Source organism: Rhincodon typus, chromosome 13 (genome assembly GCF_021869965.1).
Source record: "Rhincodon typus isolate 14 chromosome 13, sRhiTyp1.1, whole genome shotgun sequence".
In the NCBI taxonomy this organism is placed as follows: Eukaryota; Metazoa; Chordata; class Chondrichthyes; order Orectolobiformes; family Rhincodontidae; genus Rhincodon; species Rhincodon typus.
Window position 1 is genome coordinate 56,262,256 of NC_063344.1, and position 17,989 is coordinate 56,280,244.

The 17,989-nt window shown below is 39.9% G+C and overlaps 1 protein-coding gene across 2 annotated transcripts in view; it reads left to right on the plus strand.

Annotated features, from left to right (window-relative positions):
• The window catches only part of nck1b (NCK adaptor protein 1b), a 227,384-nt gene extending 209,395 nt beyond the window's left edge, over positions 1-17,989 (plus strand). Inside the window, exons 4-5 of one of the 2 annotated variants that reach the window (XM_048604717.1) lie at positions 15,502-16,214; positions 16,915-17,989. In XM_048604717.1, the coding sequence (XP_048460674.1) occupies positions 15,502-16,214; positions 16,915-17,109 (908 nt within the window). In that variant the 3' untranslated portion in view covers positions 17,110-17,989. The remainder of the gene's footprint in view (positions 1-15,501; positions 16,215-16,914) is intronic. The other variant, XM_020517644.2, reaches the window with a different exon arrangement.

Consider the following 17,989-nt stretch of genomic DNA (forward strand, 5'->3'; position numbering starts at 1 on the left):
TCCCACCTATCCCCTCCTCCCACCTCAAGCCCCACCTCCATCTCCTAGCTACTAGCCTCATCCCACCCCCTTGACCTGTCCATCCTCCCTGGACTGACCTATCCCCTCCCTAACTGCCCACCTACACTCCTTTTACTGGCTCCATCCCCGCCTCTTTGACCTGTCTGTCTCCTCTCCACCTATCTTCTCCTCTATCCATCTTCTATCCGCCTCCCCCTCTCTCCCTATTTATTTCAGAACCTCTTTCCCTTCCCCCATTTCTGAAGAAGGGTCTAGGCCCGAAGCGTCAGCTTTCCTGCCCCTCTGCTGCTTGGCCTGTTGTGTTCATCCGGCTCTACACCTTGTTATCTCTGTGTAAATAATTGACTTGTTGTAACCTACTGCAGCCAAAAACAATTGTAAATTCCCAACAGGCAATAAGACAAATTCCTGCTACGTCTGTCACCACAATTGATTTTTTTACGTTTGCTTTTGATGATGCAATCAAAACTGTTTAATGTTGTAGACCCAAACTTCAAGTAGTGTCTTTCAATGTGGTGGGAATATTTACTTGAAGTATTATTTTCAATGCCAGGACAGGAATGAAATATAATTATTGCTGTGCATTGCCCTCACAAGAAGTAGACTCTTTGGCTCTTGTCATTAGACCGTGAGATTCCTAGGAGATGAAATAGAGCAGAAATATTCTCTGCACAGATGTCCGTCATTCCTGCAATATTTCTCATTGGTTGTTGCAGTGTTCTGAAAAGGAACATTGAAATGAGCATTTACGGTTAGGGAAGATTTCTGGCTAGTTATATAATGGAAAGAAGTTGGAGGCTCTACCGTTGCTAGCTGTAGCTCCAGGCTGCAATATTGCATGTAAAAGTGTATACTGCCACTGCAACTTGATCTCCTTAGAAGCCCTGTTGACTCAGCTGAATGGATGGCCCATATGGATTAAATTGGTGCAAATGACATTGGATTTGATTTAAGTCACTTTCTCCCACAGCCCAGTGGATTTTTTGTTTTTGAGAGGAAGATGAAGGATGGTGTGTGCCCAGAACTCTGCCACTCATCCTTGGATAGATAGACAGAAGGAGAAGACTGAGAACTGAGTCTTAGAGTGAGCCATACATTCTTCCCCCGGGGTGTTATGAACACTTTTTGTTACCACACCAGCAACTTGAAACCCTTTTGTGAACCAGAGCAAAATCATTGACCATGTCCCTTCCTAAAGACACCAATTTAGTTCTTTTGAATAAAATTCTACAACCAAATTCCGGAAGGTTTGCTAAATGCTATATGAACACTGCCCAAAGGGAAAAAGGAAACTGCAGCTGGGACCATGGCCAAGTTCCCGTCCTCAAACTAGGGACATATCGTTATCCAAGTGGCCCTTTGACACCTGTACACACTACCCCAGCCTGCTGTCCAACCTTCCAAACTGTCATGACTGCTTCCACAGCCCAGTGATGGTGAATCCCTGCGGCATTCATTAGCAACACTACTATTCAAGAAAGGAGACAGGGAACTATAGGCACTCGAGATTGACATCAGTCATTAGGAAATTTCTATTAATATTACTGTTGAAATTTGACATGTCTTTGCTGTAACTATTTGTCTCAATAGCATTTACCATGTTGCACACTGAGTTCTGTTCGCTTATCACTCCCACCCTCGTCTCACACTGCCTACTTGTTCCTCAGTATCTTAAGTTTGAGCTCCTTACTGTCATCTTCAAGTCCCTCTAACTTTGTTCTCCCCTATTTCATTGTATTTTAGATCAAATATTAAACCAGACCCTGTCTGCTTGTTTCAATTAAAGCAAAATGTGAGAAGTATTGTAGACTGGTTGGTAAAGTTAGATCATATGGGATCTGGGGGAGCTAGCCAATTGGATACAAAATTGGCTTAAAGGTAATAGGCAGAGGGTGATGACAGAGGGTTGCTTTTCAGACTGGAGGCCTGTGACCAGCAGTGGCCACAATGATTTGGTTTTGGGTCCACTGCTTTTCATCATTTATATAAATGATTTTGGATGTGAATATAGGAGGAATAGTTATTAAGTTTGAGATAACACCAAAATTGGTGGTGTTGTAGATAATAAAGATTATTATCTCACAGTACAACAGGACATTGATCAGCTGGGCCAGTGCACTGAGGAGTGACAGGTGGAGTTTAATTTCAATAAATGTGAGATGTTGCATTTTGGTAAGGCAAATCCAGGGCAGGACTTTCACAGTGAATATTAGGACCCTGGGGAGTGTTGCCAAACAAAGAGACTTAGGGGTGCAGATGCAGTTCGTTAAAAATGCAGTCATAGGTAGACAGGGTGGTAAAGAAGGTGTTTGGCACACTTGCCTTCATTGGTCAGAACATTGAAGATAGGAGTTTGAACGTCATGTTGTGGCTGTAAAGGATATTGAGGCCACTCTTAGAATACTGCATACAATTCTGGTTGTCCTTCTATAGAAAGGATTTTGTTAAACTTGAGATGGTGCAGAAAAGATTTACAAGGATGTTGCAGGAATTGGAGGATTTGAGTTATAGGGAAAGGCGGAATAGACTTGGGTTTTTTCCCCTGGAGCACCATAAGCAGAGGAATGACCTTTTGCATAGGTCTATAAAATCATGAGGGACCTGGATGGTGTGAATAGCCAAAGTCATTTTCCTAAGGTAGGGGAGTCCAAAACTAGAGGGCATAGGTTTAAGGTGAGAGGAGAAAGATTTAAAAGGGACCTGAGGGGTAAATTTTTCGTGCAGAGGGTGGTGTATGTATGGAATGAGCTGCCAGAGACACTCTGGGTGGGGGGGGGGGGGGTGGGGGGAGGTGTGTTGGTGGCGGGTGGGTACAATTGCAACATTTGAGAGGCATCTGGATGGGTACATGAATAGAAGGGTTTAGATTAATACAGGCCAAATGCTAGCAAATGGGATTAAGCCAGATTGGAATGTCTTGTTGGCGTGGGCAAGTTGGACTGAAGGGTCTGTTTCTGTGCTCTATGACTCTTTGGCTGCGCTCACTGTAAGAAAATGGCTAATAGTCACGTCAAATCCTGTGTATGAAGTTTTACTAGTGAGCAAAGTTTTTAAAAGTAATTATTTTTTGAGCCATGCTGCAAGTTTTTACAAGCCTTGAGTCTTATGTATGAAGCATCACATAATCAGATTAACAGCTCAAGTTGTTCTTACATCTGCAACTACACTGGGGTTGTGGTGAATTTCAGTGGAGCGGGGTGGATGGAGCACAAAGTCACCCAGTGCTAAACTCCTTGGATGTTTTCATTGGTGATTGTGGATCTGATTTTATTTTCCTTCTGATGAAAGCTTTAATTCCTTGTTTGGCTGAGCACCTATAGGCATCAGGATCATCCAAATCCTCACCCAAGTGATCTACTGTATGTGGGAATTCTGATGATAGGTGTTGGCAAGCCACATGACTGTAGGGGCATTGCAGCATGCATTATACTCTGTTATCCCAAAACAGGCCTTTCCAGCAAGGGTCTCTGGACAATGATTAAAATTAGCAGCCTCGTACTTTTCCTAATCTCCTAACCTGTTGAAGTAATTGTAGTCTATTTCTGCTGCCTTGAGTTAGAGCTAACTGTACAACCCAAGAAACAAACTTATTTCCTGTTTTTCATGGCTCAGCTATTCACTACTAAAACTAACTCTGCCTTCAGGAGAGTAGTGAGACGATTATATAAATCATATGCATAGAGTCCTTTTTCTTTATGGTACAGATATGTTTACACTATCCTTGAACAATGCTTTAATGAATGGGGATAAATGAACCACTTCTTTTTGGATTGATTGTTCAATTGTTCAAAATAATAAAAGTTCTATTTTTTAAAATGCTGTTGTAGCATGTAAAATGTTACATTCTCAAACAGGCCTAGCGTGCAGTGGGAAAGGCAAAATATAGGTCTGAATCTTTACTTAAATATTTTGCATGTATCGCCTTTTTTAAACAAAATACACATTATACGTAAGCCTGCACACAGTAACTCTTATTTTTTACCAGTTTTAACAAAAGATTGCATTGAGATTTCTGACTTGGTTTTGAGCAGATCACTAATTAGAGGTCCGCATTCCAAGATGAACATCTGTTTACTTTTTTAAAAAAAGTACAACCAGAACACTGAACTTGAAACTGTCATTTCAGAAAGCTGAACATTTGATGTGGAACCTTTAACTCATACATGGCCCAAGCAGTTATGTCATTCACTCCAATATGTCTAAGGGTGTATCCACAATTGCTGTAAGACTTCTTGCAATCCTTCCAAATCTAAAATTTTCCATTATAGATGCAGTAGAAAAAAAATCGTAGCCAAGTGGTCTGAAAGACTTTTACTCTTGCAACTATGCAGAATAAGATTTTTGAATATTAACTCTTACTGGAGAATTAGATGAGGTTTAAATTGGAAACGTGGTTCCAAGGTAATTTTGATAAGTTTGACCAAATGAGAGAAGTACGGAAAAGATTGATCATAAACCAGAGGAAAAATATTAAATGTACATTTTTAAAAAATGCTGTTGAAGTGTATATAAACAGTTACAGCAAGTAAACTCTGCTAGTATGGACGTGCTCATGATCTAGATGCTACTTAAGCAGCAAGAGAGAGACCAAGTCAGGCATTTCAAATTCTGTTTTGTTGTGGTTCCTGGCCTGTTCTTTATGGTGAGTAAGAAGGAAGGTTGATGTCATCATCAGTAATCTAACTAATCATTACAATGGAACAGATCAAATTGCTTTCCTGAAATTACTTTTGTTTTGTTACCAAAGCAGCAAACTTGTGAACAGGTTAATTATTGGATTTACTCTTCTCGTGGAAAGCTTTTGTGTAATTGATGGATTTGTTAGCACCAACCCCCACCCCCCAAAAAAAAAATTTTGCAGCTAACTATATTTCAGCCATGCATCAAAAACCTATTAGCTGTAATATAGACCATAAGATCAGTTGTACTGAGATAGTAGGAACTGCAGATGCTGGAGAATCCGAGACAACAAGGTGCAGGGCTGGATGAACACAGCAGGCCAAGCAGCATCATAGGAGCAGAAAGGCTGACGTTTCGGGCCTAGACCCTTCATTAGAAAAGATCAGTTGTACTGTTGGCTTCTGCATTACACTTACAGAAAGTGGCAATATAATATGAACAATTTAATAAAATCACATTGAGGCAGTATAGTTGATATTGCTAGATATTGGAATCCTATCCAGTGTTCTGAGTCTTAATAGCAATTTCTGCAGTCTGGGTTCAGGGACTTGCCTGAACAGGTGTGTTTTGACAATCCCAACCAGGTCGAGAAAAGTGTGTTGTAAAAGTAGGGAGTTTATTCCTTTTTATTATTTTTTAATGTGTTAACTAAGATTGAACAGTTGGTTGTTGTGCAATGTTTTCTAATAAAATGCTTTCTGGCTTCCCCCTTCAAAGTATTGATGTTTCCTGAAATGCTATTTGCTGTCTGTAATTTATCTAAATGGCTTTTACTTGTATTTAAGTCTTATTGATGAAGCTAATCTCAACTTCATCAGTAAGATACATGCTGCAATGGTGCATTAGAGGGCCATTTATGCTTGGGAAGAGGGAACTTTTGGTGATTTTTAGGTTTCTGTTTCCTTTGTCAAAGGCATGTGAGACTGACTGACCAAGGACATTGTTAATTTGTAAGGGTAAAGTAGTTGATAGATGAACTTCTTGAACCATTAGTTTGGCTCCTGAAAGGTTGCAATCTGCCTTCCTGACTGAAGGGAATGATGCAAATGCAGAAAATAACTTAAAATGTGCCCGTACATCTAAACAAATAAAACAATGGAGAAATAACTGACATGAAGGGCCAGTGCCCAATGACAGATACAATCAATGTTTAAAATAATTGGAAAAAAGGTAAGTCAACAAAGCTTATTTGAAAGTTTTTGAATTGGAGGAATTGAAGGAATGCTGGGAAAATTGCTCTTACGGTGGGAAGCTGTGCAGGGTGGGTTGATTGGAACACTATAGATGTGAAGAATTGGCAGAAAAGTGGCTTCAGACCTTCAAAGCTTGATGACTAATGAGCTATGAACTCCTGAGCTTGGGTAAGCCTCAAAATGATAGAGACTTGGATATTTTTGGACTTTTATTGAAGTCATCCATGTCTATATGCAGCAGGACCTGGTCAACATCCAGGTTTAGGCTGACAAGTGGCAAATACATTCATGTCACACATATGCCAAGCAATTATCATTTCCGACAAGAGAGAATCTAATCATTACACCTAGACATTCAATGGCATTACCATTACTAAATCCCTGACTGTCAACATCCTGGAGGTTGCCATTAACTAGAAACCGAACTAGACTACCCACATAAATACAGTGACTATGAGAGAAGGTCAGAAGCTGGGAATCCTGTGATGAGTAACTCATCTCCAGATTCCCCACAGCCTGTCCACCATGTATAAGGCAGAAGTCAGAAGTATGATAGGATATTCCGCACTTGCTTAGAATAGTGCAGCTCCAACAAAAGTGAAGAAGCTTGACACCACCCAGGACAAAGCGGCTTGCTTGACTGGTACCATGTCCACAATCCCCTTCCACCATCAATACTGAGTAGCAGCAGTGTGTACCATCCACAAGATGCACTATAGTAATTCAACCAAGTTCCTTAGAAAACACCCTCCAAACCAATGACCACTTTCTAGTTAGAAGAACAAGGGCAGCAGATACATGAGAACTGCAAGTTCTTTTCCAAGCCACTCCCTTTCCTGACTTGGAGGCATGTTGCTGTTTCTTCAGTATCATTGGAACAAAGTTTTGGAACTCCCTCCTTCACAACATTGTAGGTGTACCTTCACAAAATGGACTGCAGTGGTTTAAGAAGGCAGCTCACCATCACCTTCTCAAGGGCAGTTAGGGATGGACATTAAAATGATAGCAAACCTGCAATGCCCACTTCCCGTGAGTGAATTTAAAAAGTTTGTAATCATCTCATTTCAAGTCTTGACTCCCTTTCTGCATTTTAGAAGTGGAAAATGCTGGGAAGGTCTACTGGACAGTTATTAATCCAGAAGAAATATTATACAAGTACCACTTTGTAAGAATTTGCTCTTTTATATTATAAAATGTGTCAGTTGGGAATAAAGATTAATTATAAGATTTTCAATCAAGAGTATAAATATCAGTTATCAATAGGTGGCCAGGCAGTGTAGGGTGCATTGCAGGGAATAATTATTTACAGGAAGGCTGTGTGCTGGTAAATGTTTTTGCATGTTCATAAATTGTGACCATTTTCTTAATGTATTAGATGCTTTTTAATTAATTATATCTGTCACAGCCAGAGTTGCAATTAGGGCAAATTTAAATTTAAATCCATCTTCTCTCCCACCTATCCGCTCCTCCCACCTCACTGACCAATCCCCACCACTGCCAAACTGCACTCACCTATCACTGCCTCACCCTTCCTCTCTCTATTTATTTCCCAGCTCCCTTCCCCCTCCCCATTTCTGAAGAAGGGTCCCGACCTGAAATGTCAACTTTCCTGCTCCTCTGATGCTGCCTGGCCTGCTGTGTTCCTCCAGCTCCACACTGTGTTATCTCTGACTCCGGCATCGGCAGTTCTTACTGTCTCCAAATTTAAATTATGACCCTTTTCTCCCCTCTTAAGCATTTGATTTATTCTTTTCCTTTTTTTTTAACTCACATCCCTTACTGAGGTAGCTGAAGGATGTTCCCTGAACCTTGGTTTTTAGATTACAGTTTAAAACAAAAATAAACCATGGGCAGAAACCTTTTAAAGTGATTCAACTACAGGATTTATTAACAAAACATTAAAAACCTGAAGAAAATACTTCACCAATCCATGTACACACAAGATATTAAGGGAGACAAAACAGAAGAAAGGAGAGATTATGTATTACAAGTTTAGGTAAAGATCAGTTCACGTGAGTTACAGCCTCCTGGACATCTGTATCGAGCAATAATTTCCTCATTGAGCTAGGGACAATCATTTTCCTTCTTGCAGGGAAAATGTTGACTTCTTTCCAGTCAGGAATTTTAGACACAAAGATGGGAGAGTCTGAGACTCAGCCAGCAATCCAGAAATTCAGGCAATGATCTGAACATACAAGTTCACTTCCGCAGTGGTGCATGGTAGAGTTTTAAGGCAATTGATAAATAAATTTAAAAAGTTGATTTAATGGTAATTATGAAAGAATTGTCAGTTGTCATTAAAAAAAACCTATCTTATTCAGTGATACCTTTCAGCGAAGGAAAATCTGTGTGGAACTGATCTGATCTGGCCTCCAGGTAACTTCAGATCCATAGCAATGTGGCTGACTCTTGAATGTCTCTGAAATGGCTGTGCAAGCTTCTCATTGCAAGGGCAGTTAGGCTGACCTATAAAGGTTGACCATGCCAGACACACCCATATTCCTTGGAATAATAAAGCTTTCCCTCTCGAGGCCAAACAGCAACTGACTTAAGACTTGCGACAAAGACAGGTCATCAGCAGCTCAGATGCCTATCTCAGTGTGCTACTTGGGTGTTCATTAGACTGAAACAGTGGAACTTGACCTCCCCCATTAGAGTTTCCATTATGAGATGACAAAGTGATTGGAAATGTTAACAGTGATAACGAGTCTTGATCAAAAACAGAAATAGCTGAAGAAACTCAGCAGATCTGGCAGTGTTTGTGGAGAGAAAGCAGAAGTAACGTTTTGAGTCTAGTGACCCTTCTTCAGAAATGATTGTAATTGGGAGAAAGTAGTATTTCTGCTAAAGACGGTGTTGGGGGCCTGGGTGGTAGTGATAGGATAAAAGAGTGAATGATAGGTGGAGATGGAGCCCAGAGAGAGAAAACAGCAGTTGGGCAGCCAAAGGGATGGATAATGGTGAGCCAGGGAGAAAGAAAAGCTGATAATAGGGATCATTAGTGGGTGAAAATGAGATAACAGTGTGGAGCTGGATGAACACAGCAGGCCAGGCAGCATCAGAGGAGCAGGAAAGTTGATGTTTTGGGTCGGGACCCTTCTTCACAAAATTTTCCTGCTCCTCTAACGCTGCCTAGCCTGCTGTGTTCTTCCAGCTCCACACTGAGTTATCTCTGACTCCAGCATCTGCAGTTAGTACCATAGAATCCCTACAGTGTGGAAACAGGCCCTTCGGCCCAACAAGTCCACACCAAACCTCAGTGCATCCCACCCAGACCCATCCCCCTAAGCTACACATCCCTGAACACTATGGGCAATTTAGCATGGCCAATCCACCTAACCTGCACATCTTTGGACTGTGGGAGGAAACCCACGCAGACACGGGGAGACTGTGCAAACTCCACACAGACAGACACCCGAGGCTAGAATCGAACCTGGGTCCCTGGTGCTGTGAGGCAGCAGTGCTAACCACTGTGCCACCGTGCCGCCCCCAGTTCTTACTAGCTCTGAGTGGATGAAAATGAGTTGTGTGTGATGATAAGGCCAGGGGTGTGGGAGTGGGTAAAGGACATGGAAGAAAGTGTTCAGGCCCTAAAAACCTCATGGACTCACCGGCCCCACCCCACCCCATCCCACCCCCATCTTTAGCCTTACTACCTTTTTCCTACCACACCCAGGTTCTGAAGAAGGGTCAGTGGACTGGAAACACTGACTCTGCTTTCTCTCCACAAATGCTCCCAAACCTGCTGAGTTTTTGAATAATTTCTGTTGTTGTTTCAGATTTCCAGGATCCAAACTTCTTTTTTTTTTCAATGGGTTTTCCTTTGTCCAGCGCTAGCTGGCTGAGATAGATGGATCATCTCCAAGTACTTTGTGGGAGTTTTGGCTGGTATGTCTACACAATGCAGGGAGCTCAGAAGCTCTTGGAAGTATGATCATGTGATCATCAGCCATTTTGAGTCCAGCAAGATTGACCTTTATTTCAAAAATGAATTTAAAGTCCAAAACTGTCGAAGAAAACACAATTTTCTTTGGGATTTCTCTTCATGCTCTCTGGCGTGACAATACTTTGTGAGTATTGTGGTTTTGAAATAGTATGTCAGATGTAATGCACAAGGCACAATTACCTGACAGCAAAACATATAATAAACAAAGGAAAAAGGATGAGTACAGTGAATATATTTGGAGAAAGTGCACAAAATAATTATTGGGGAAGGAGGCCAGGACAGGATTTTTATCTTTTGTTTAGTCTCTTCAGTTTTGTTTCAACAAAGTTTTGCCTGCAGCTGTAGCATCTTTTGGTTTTTGCTTCTAAAATATTAAATTAGTCATGGACCACACTAGTGTTGAGAACAGTTAGAATCTGGCACATCCTCTTACTTCAGCAACTGCCTTTGCACCATCTTGCGCATAATTATTTTATCGTGTGCAGGCTTCAGTCTGAAGGTACAGCAATACATGTGTGAGAAATAGCTGCTGAATGCTGAACAGCCTAATTTGTGTGGTTCTTTAGTTTATTTTCCTGCTCTTGAATGATTACAAATAGGTGATTTTTCAAAGTATGATCTTGGTCATGTTGCATTCGTAAATGCTGCATGTCTTGGGGCTTGTTGGTGTTCCACAGTGATCTGCTTTCTTCAGTTTACTTGTTCAAACCAAGTTTGTCACTCGTGCATCTCTGGATTGGTAGCTTTTTTTTTGGGGTGGGGGCAAATTTGGGAACAAAATTCAGTAATAAGTACATTTTTATTTTGAGCAAGTAACTGATCTCTCCTCAAGAAGTAGGTGAAGAGGTCCATCACATTTTTCAGGCAGCTGAGATGACTGCAGCTATTTGATGCTCAGGTTAATTGATGAGATCCAGTTTCCCATTGACAGTCTGCTTGTTTACAAAGAGACAACTGGCACAGTGGGAAGGTAATAGCTATAAGAAAGATAGATGGTTGAAGGCAGGGTGACTCTCAGAATTTATGAGCAAGGATAGACAGGGTAAGTGCTGCTGTTGATGTGCAGCTCTGACTCTATACAGGTCTTAATTCAGAATAATTCATGTAACAGTGAAGAATAACTTCTATTTATGTCGCACCCTTAATATAATTAACCATCCCAGTTTGTATCACAGCAGCATTATAAGACCAAGCATGAAACTGACCCACATGAGGAAATATAAAGGTTTTGGTCAAATTGACTTTAAGGTATATTCTGGGGGAGAAAAGCGAGCTACAGAGGTGTAGAGAGAGAATTCCAGTGTTCAGAGTCTAGGTATGACTGCCAATAATGGAGCAATTTAAATTGAATGCTCAGGAGGTTAGAATTAGAGGAGCACAGGTATCTCTGATATTTGTCAAGCTGGAGGAGATGACCATGGTAAGAACAGCGAGAGCATTGGGATTTTAAATCCAGACATTGTCTGGAACCACCTAGGTGGTGGTTCCAGGAATGGAGATTGCTGTGTGTTGAGACACTGGCAGCAAATTTTTGGATTACTTCAACATTATGAAGGGCAGCAAAGGGGAGAGCATTGGAATTGTTGAGTCTCGAGGTAACAAAGGTATGAGTGGGGGTTTCTGCAGCAGACTAGCTAAGTTGGGTGCAGTCAAGCAGTGTTGCGGACGTGAAAATGAACAGTTTTCATTGTAGCACAAATACGAGCTTGTTAGCAGCAGTCAAATGTGGCACCCAGAATGTGAACTGAATGGCTTAATTTCAGCATATTGCCATGGTGTAGGGTGGAGTTGGTAGTTATGGAACAGAGAAGAACAGGGACTGAAAACAAAGGCTTCTGTCTTCCCATATTTAATTTTAATCGTTCCATCATTGGCAGCTATGCTTTCACTTGTTTAGGTACGAAGCACCAGTATATCCTTCCAACATCTCCCTGTCTTCCCACCTCACTTCAATCTTTAAGAAGTTCCATCAAACCTTTGACCAAACATTTGGTGATTTGACCTAATCTCCTCCTATGGCTTGGTTCTGCTTTGTTTTATATTACTGTTGTGAAGAATTTTGGAACTTCTTTAATGTAGTGGTGCTATATAAATGTAAGTCGTTGATGAAACAGAAAGTATTGGTACTCATTGTACTGAATGTAGCTTGATTCTTTATCTATGTCCACAACAGAACTATGGCCCATGTGTCCCGTCACCTCCCTTTGATGCTCGTCGAGTTGGGAATTTCGCTGTGGTGGAGACTTTGTGCTAGTCACTGTCTTCCACCCGTCAGGAAGGGGGCTACACTAGCACATGACCAGTGCCTGATCATGCCATTGTCACATTTTGTGAAACTTGGTCTGTAATGAAGAAGGTATAGGAAGGTATCAGAAGAAAGGAAAAGAAGAATGAGAAAACGATAACCGAGTGAAAGAAAAATTGCCAAGTAACAGTAAATTACCCAGCCCCGGTAATTTTGCTCCTCTTAATCACATTCTGTGTTGTACTGTTACTATTCCTGAATAGGCACTTTAGTTAATTGCAGACTTTGCATTCCAAAACTTCGGGTACGTTTTAAAGCTAATAATGTGGACATGTGTGCATGGGGGCCAAGTCGTTGGTGCAAAAGCCCATCACAGTTCACTGAACTCATTTATCTGACGAATTCCTTACTTTCAGGCCTCTTTTATCAGTCCTCTAGTTCAAATATTTTTTGCCCTTATTTATATTTTAATTTTTTGTCTTGACAATGGAGTTTTCCTTTTTTTGATTACACAGCTTTCTGTGCTGTTTAGTGGCTTCTTTAATTAACTGCCCAAGTGTTTAGATATGTGGAATAATTTTCTGACCTTTGGAATTGAACTATGTTCCACCTGAAGGGTGCAACCATTATCTGAAAGGAAAATAGGAACTAAGTTCCCTGTATGTGGTTCAAGGATGACGGATTATTTTAGAAGCAAGCCAAGAGGCCTGTAGCTGGTTGCTAGGAGATGGAGTGCACAGCAGGGAATGCTTCAAGTCACTCAAACATTAGTGTATTGGCAAACAGTGTGGGGTTGAAATCCAAAATTAAATTTGCACAAATTTAATGAAATCTGTATCCAGTATTATTCAATAAAAGTATTGTGAAAGAATTTTGATTTTGAACTGCATTTGCTGCTAGCTTGTTGCTGCAACACCTTCAATCCTTCCAAGGCATTATTTTGAGGCACCTGACAGAACTGAGCACTATCACAAAGAATGTAGCTATTTAAAAGTGAAGAAAAGAGTTTTCAAAGATACTGTGGGGCTACGAGCAAGTTATTCAGGATCATTAAGACCCAAAGGTAGATTTCCCTTTTCCAACTCGGTGATGCAGTTTTCATAAATAAATGGAAAAAATTAAGCAGTTTGTGTCTAATTTTGTGATTTAAAGCTTTTGCTCCAGTCTTTCCCATGGTTTCAAATCAAACTGTATTTATTTTCAAGATGAACTGAATTTTCAATTTTGAGGATTCTGATTTTTGAGGAGTTAAAATTCTAAAGCTGTGGAAAAAGGGTTTTTGAACTTTATAATTCCTTGATTGGTATGGAGAAACAAAGACAAAAAGGGCTTGCACAACAGCCATCTAGCAACTGACCTCTCTCTGATTTGGCACTAGTCCAGTATTTCTGGTGATGTCCCCTTGTATACCTCCTAAAGAAAGACATCAGATATGTGTAACATCACTCATGATTACCTAAAATGTTATGCCAATTAATTACTTTTGAAGTGTAGTCACTTTTCTTTTGTAGTCATGTGTAGAATGCAAGTGTCACAGACAGCGTGTTTCGGTCATGGTGATGATAATTGTTGAGAAAAAGGTTGGCCGGGACACTAGCAGAACTACTCATCTTTAGTTTATAGAGTGCCATGGGATCGTCCACCTCTGTTTAACACCCCAAATAAAAGTTGGTCTCTCTAACAGTGTAACAAATTCTCAGTAGTGCACTGAAGTTCAGCCTCCACTAAATGCTCAATTCTTGGGATCCAATCCTAAATCAGTCACCTTCTGCTTTTAGATTGAGGCTTCCACAAGTAAGCTGATAACAAATGATAATTTGTACTTTTCGAATTAGACACACTTTAGTTGATTCTGAGGCAATGAATGAACTGTTTTGTCAGCTTGGTGACTTGAAAGATTATTCATTGACTACAAACAATTATTGTTTAACAGCATAGTCTGGTCCAAATTGCTGAGGTTCAATAGATCGTTTTTTTTATTAAACACAGAAATATTCTTGGTATGACGTTACTATCCTGAAGTGATAGGCTCAACAGGTTTATTTGAAGACACCAAAAGCTTTTGGAGTCTCACTTGGACACCAATACCACCTTTCTCACTGACACCTGAAGGAGTGAGACCCCGAAAGCTTGTGTTTTCGAACCAACCTGTTGGGCTATAACCCGGTATCGCGTGATTTTTGAACTTGTCCATCCCAGTCTAACACTGGTACCTCTCCATCATAAGTGATAGGCATCCACTGAACTTGACAGAAAAGTTGGGGCTTGTCCAATTCAGTGCAACTATACCTTTAACAGTGTGATACATCTTAATTACTGCTAAACAACCAATCTCAGGATGAAAACAAACTTTTACAAGTTGGGTGCTTTATCTCATTAGACTTCGTTTATTGTCAGAGATAGTAAGTAAAACCTGTTTTCTCCTCTGTGTTAATCTATCTTTGTTAATTGTACTTTTTTTTAATCTTTTATTTCGCTGTCTGTGCATGATTTGACATAGAATTAAACATTCCACCTTCCACTCCGGTCAAGGATAGACACAATTGCTTGCTCTGTTCTTAAAAGCCCCAGAACCACTGTAGAGGGTGCTACGTTATTTACTCTATAATACAGGAAGTTGCAGAATCCCACAGATAACCAATGCTAGGTTCAAGCGTAGTGAATGTCTTTCATTCATTGAAAGCAAGGTTCCAGCCCATTTCTTCATTTCAAGGGAACTGAACATCATTGAAGTTACTAAAAGAGTATTAAAGGTGCTTTGGTTCCTTACCAAAATGGTCATTCTTCTTGTGAGCTTTGACCATCACAAATCTCATGCATGCACTTTTCAAAAGACTTGCATAATTATGACCAATAAAGTGGCCTGTGTTTAAAAAAGACTTTCTTTCTACATGTCAAAATTCTAGGGGCATGGGTCTGGGTTGGATGCCCTATGGGTCGGTGTGGACTTGTTGGGCCGAAGGGCCTGTTTCCACATTGTAGGGATTCTATGATCTATGAAATCAATTGTAGTGACCAGCTGCTTCCGACTAAGGTTAAGGTTAAGAGGTATATCTTGCCAACGTGCAGATCTTTGGTCAATAATGTAAGTAGTACAGTGGATTCGGTGAAATGATTTCTTATTTAAAAGTGATTATGTTATGGAAAATAACATTGCACAATAAGTTCTTTGAGTGATAAGCAAATATAAATGAGCTAAATGATCTTGTATATGAGCAGTTCAACTTTTGCAGTGAATACTTTTAAAGCAATCCACTCTATTTCCTTACAACTACATACATCTTTATAACCACAGTATAGTGCAGCTAATTTATCTGTGAAATGCTGTTTAGTATTTTTATTCCTTCGTGCATGAAGTGCCTTTGCATTTATGGCCGACATACAGCACAGTAATGGTTTCTATTTTTCCTTTTCAGGAATTGGAAAAGTGAAACGGAAACCAAGTATTCGTGACACTGCATCCAATGCAGATGTGGATGGTTACCCAGACAATGGAGAACGTCTATATGATTTGAATGCTCCCGCTTATGTCAAGTTCAACTACACAGCAGAGAGAGATGATGAGCTATCTTTGGTTAAAGGAACAAAAGTTACCGTCATGGAAAAGTGCAGCGATGGCTGGTGGAGGGGTAGTTATAATGGACAAACTGGTTGGTTTCCTTCAAATTATGTCATGGAAGATCTTGAGGGCACCACAGTTGAACCTGTGGGATCATTGACAGAAAGACTAGCAGTTGTGATCAGTGCACACAATGCCAAAGTACTTCATGTTGTGCAGGCTCTATACCCATTTAGTTCTTCGAATGAAGAGGAGCTTAATTTCGAGAAGGGTGAAGTGATGGATGTTCTTGAGAAACCAGAAAATGATCCAGAATGGTGGAAATGTAGGAAGGCTGATGGGCAAGTAGGTCTGGTACCTAAGAACTATGTGAATATTGTGCAAACATCACCACCAGTCATTAGCCTTGGTCCAACACCACCTCGATGTGACTACATAGGAGCAGCAACTACTGGCAGGTTTGCTGGTAGTCCATGGTATTATGGAAAGATTACAAGGCATCAAGGAGAAGTGGCTCTGAATGAAAGAGGAGTTGATGGCGATTTCATAATTCGAGACAGCGAGTCATCAGTAAGTAATGGATTAGCTATTGTAGAATTTTGAGTTTGTGTTTTCAATTATCATGCTTACAGTATTCTGATATTCCTCACGGGAAGTATGCTAATACATTATTTATAACTTTCTTTAACGTGTGTAATTCTTTAGTTTTCTGATTTGAAACTAATGGAGGGGACAATGAGGCATTACTGTATTGTTACACAAGTTCTTTAGATCCTATTTGAATAGATTGCTTCTAGTGAGTTTAATATGGACTAGCATCATTTTTGGCACACCCCTTCCCTGCAATACCTGATTTTTTTATTTTGGCATTTCACCAGAAGTCACGAGGACTTTAATATGAACCTGATTTGGGCATTTGCAACTAAAGGATCCCTCCCTTTTCTACTCTGAACATAAGATTTTACATACTATAGTTCATTGAGTCTTTGAGTTTTTTCTTTTCTCCATGAATTGAACTATAGCATCAAAAATGTTTGCCGATCAAAACATTAGCAATGTGGGGAGAGAAGCATACCTCCTTTCTCATCAGGTATGTGAGTGACTACCTATGAGGCTAGAAATACAGAAATTTACTCTAATTCTTTCTATCGTTGCTCACTGATACTCAATGGTGTGCATGCATTGTGTGAAAGAAGAATGGAGTTGGCACTTGGAGTATATGTATTTAAAAAGATACTTAATCAGCCCTTACTTTCACTTTTTTTTACAGCCCAATGACTTCTCTGTGTCTTTGAAGGCCCAAAACAAAAACAAGCACTTCAAGGTACAGTTGAAGCAAGGTCTCTACTGCATTGGACAGCGCAAATTTGACAGTATGGAAGATTTAGTGGAACATTACAAAAAAGCTCCAATTTTCACAAGCGAACAGGGAGAGAAATTGTTTTTAGTTAAACCTTTATCTTAATGCGGAAGGTAAAGATCCACTGAAATGGATTCTTCTTGCAGGGAGAGAAAAAAACAATGGAAGCAAGGAAAATTATGATTTTTATCTGACTTACTGGCAATAATGACCTAAAACAACAGATTTACTTAAGTTTTCAATTTTAACTACACTTTGTGTCCCATTTGCATTGTAATGCTGTTTAATTTTGGATAACCCTTTCTTGTATGTAAAATTTTGTGCCTTGCTTCTGTTGAGCTGCTCGTTGTGAACACACTGCCTACAGTTACCTTTTTATCATAAATTTGTCCCACTTTGCCCAATAATCTTGAATTTTTTATATTTCACTTACTACATGCTATATATAGTATATCACTTATTAAGTCTTACTACAGGTCTTTGAAATGTCTCTGTGCTTTAGAACCTTGTTGATTAGCTTGTGATATGTGAGATGTGAAATTTTATGTATTGTGTGTTTAGAATATTCATTTGCCTTTTCTGACTTTTCTTCAGTTATTCACAAGAGATATCGATCAACTATGATTTAATTTTGTTTGAACTCTTTTGGTAGAGGGTGCAAATTGCATCAGGATAAGTGCTCTAGTGTGACATAAAATGTGGACATACCAGATTTTGCCTTAATCTTTCAAACCAAAGGCTGTGTATAACTACTGTAATGTTTATATATAAAGTTACAGTTTAATCACACTTTGGTAGGTCCCGCATTAGGATGTGACTTTAGTAATATCCTTTAATATGTTTGTGTCTGTATTTAACTCCTAGGTTGAAACATAACTGATTTGAATTGATCTGTCATGTTTGATCACAGTCTCCACTTAATGCTTGCTTTGTTAATGGCTCATATTAGGGGTGCATCATATATTGTGTTGTTTAGCTTGTAATA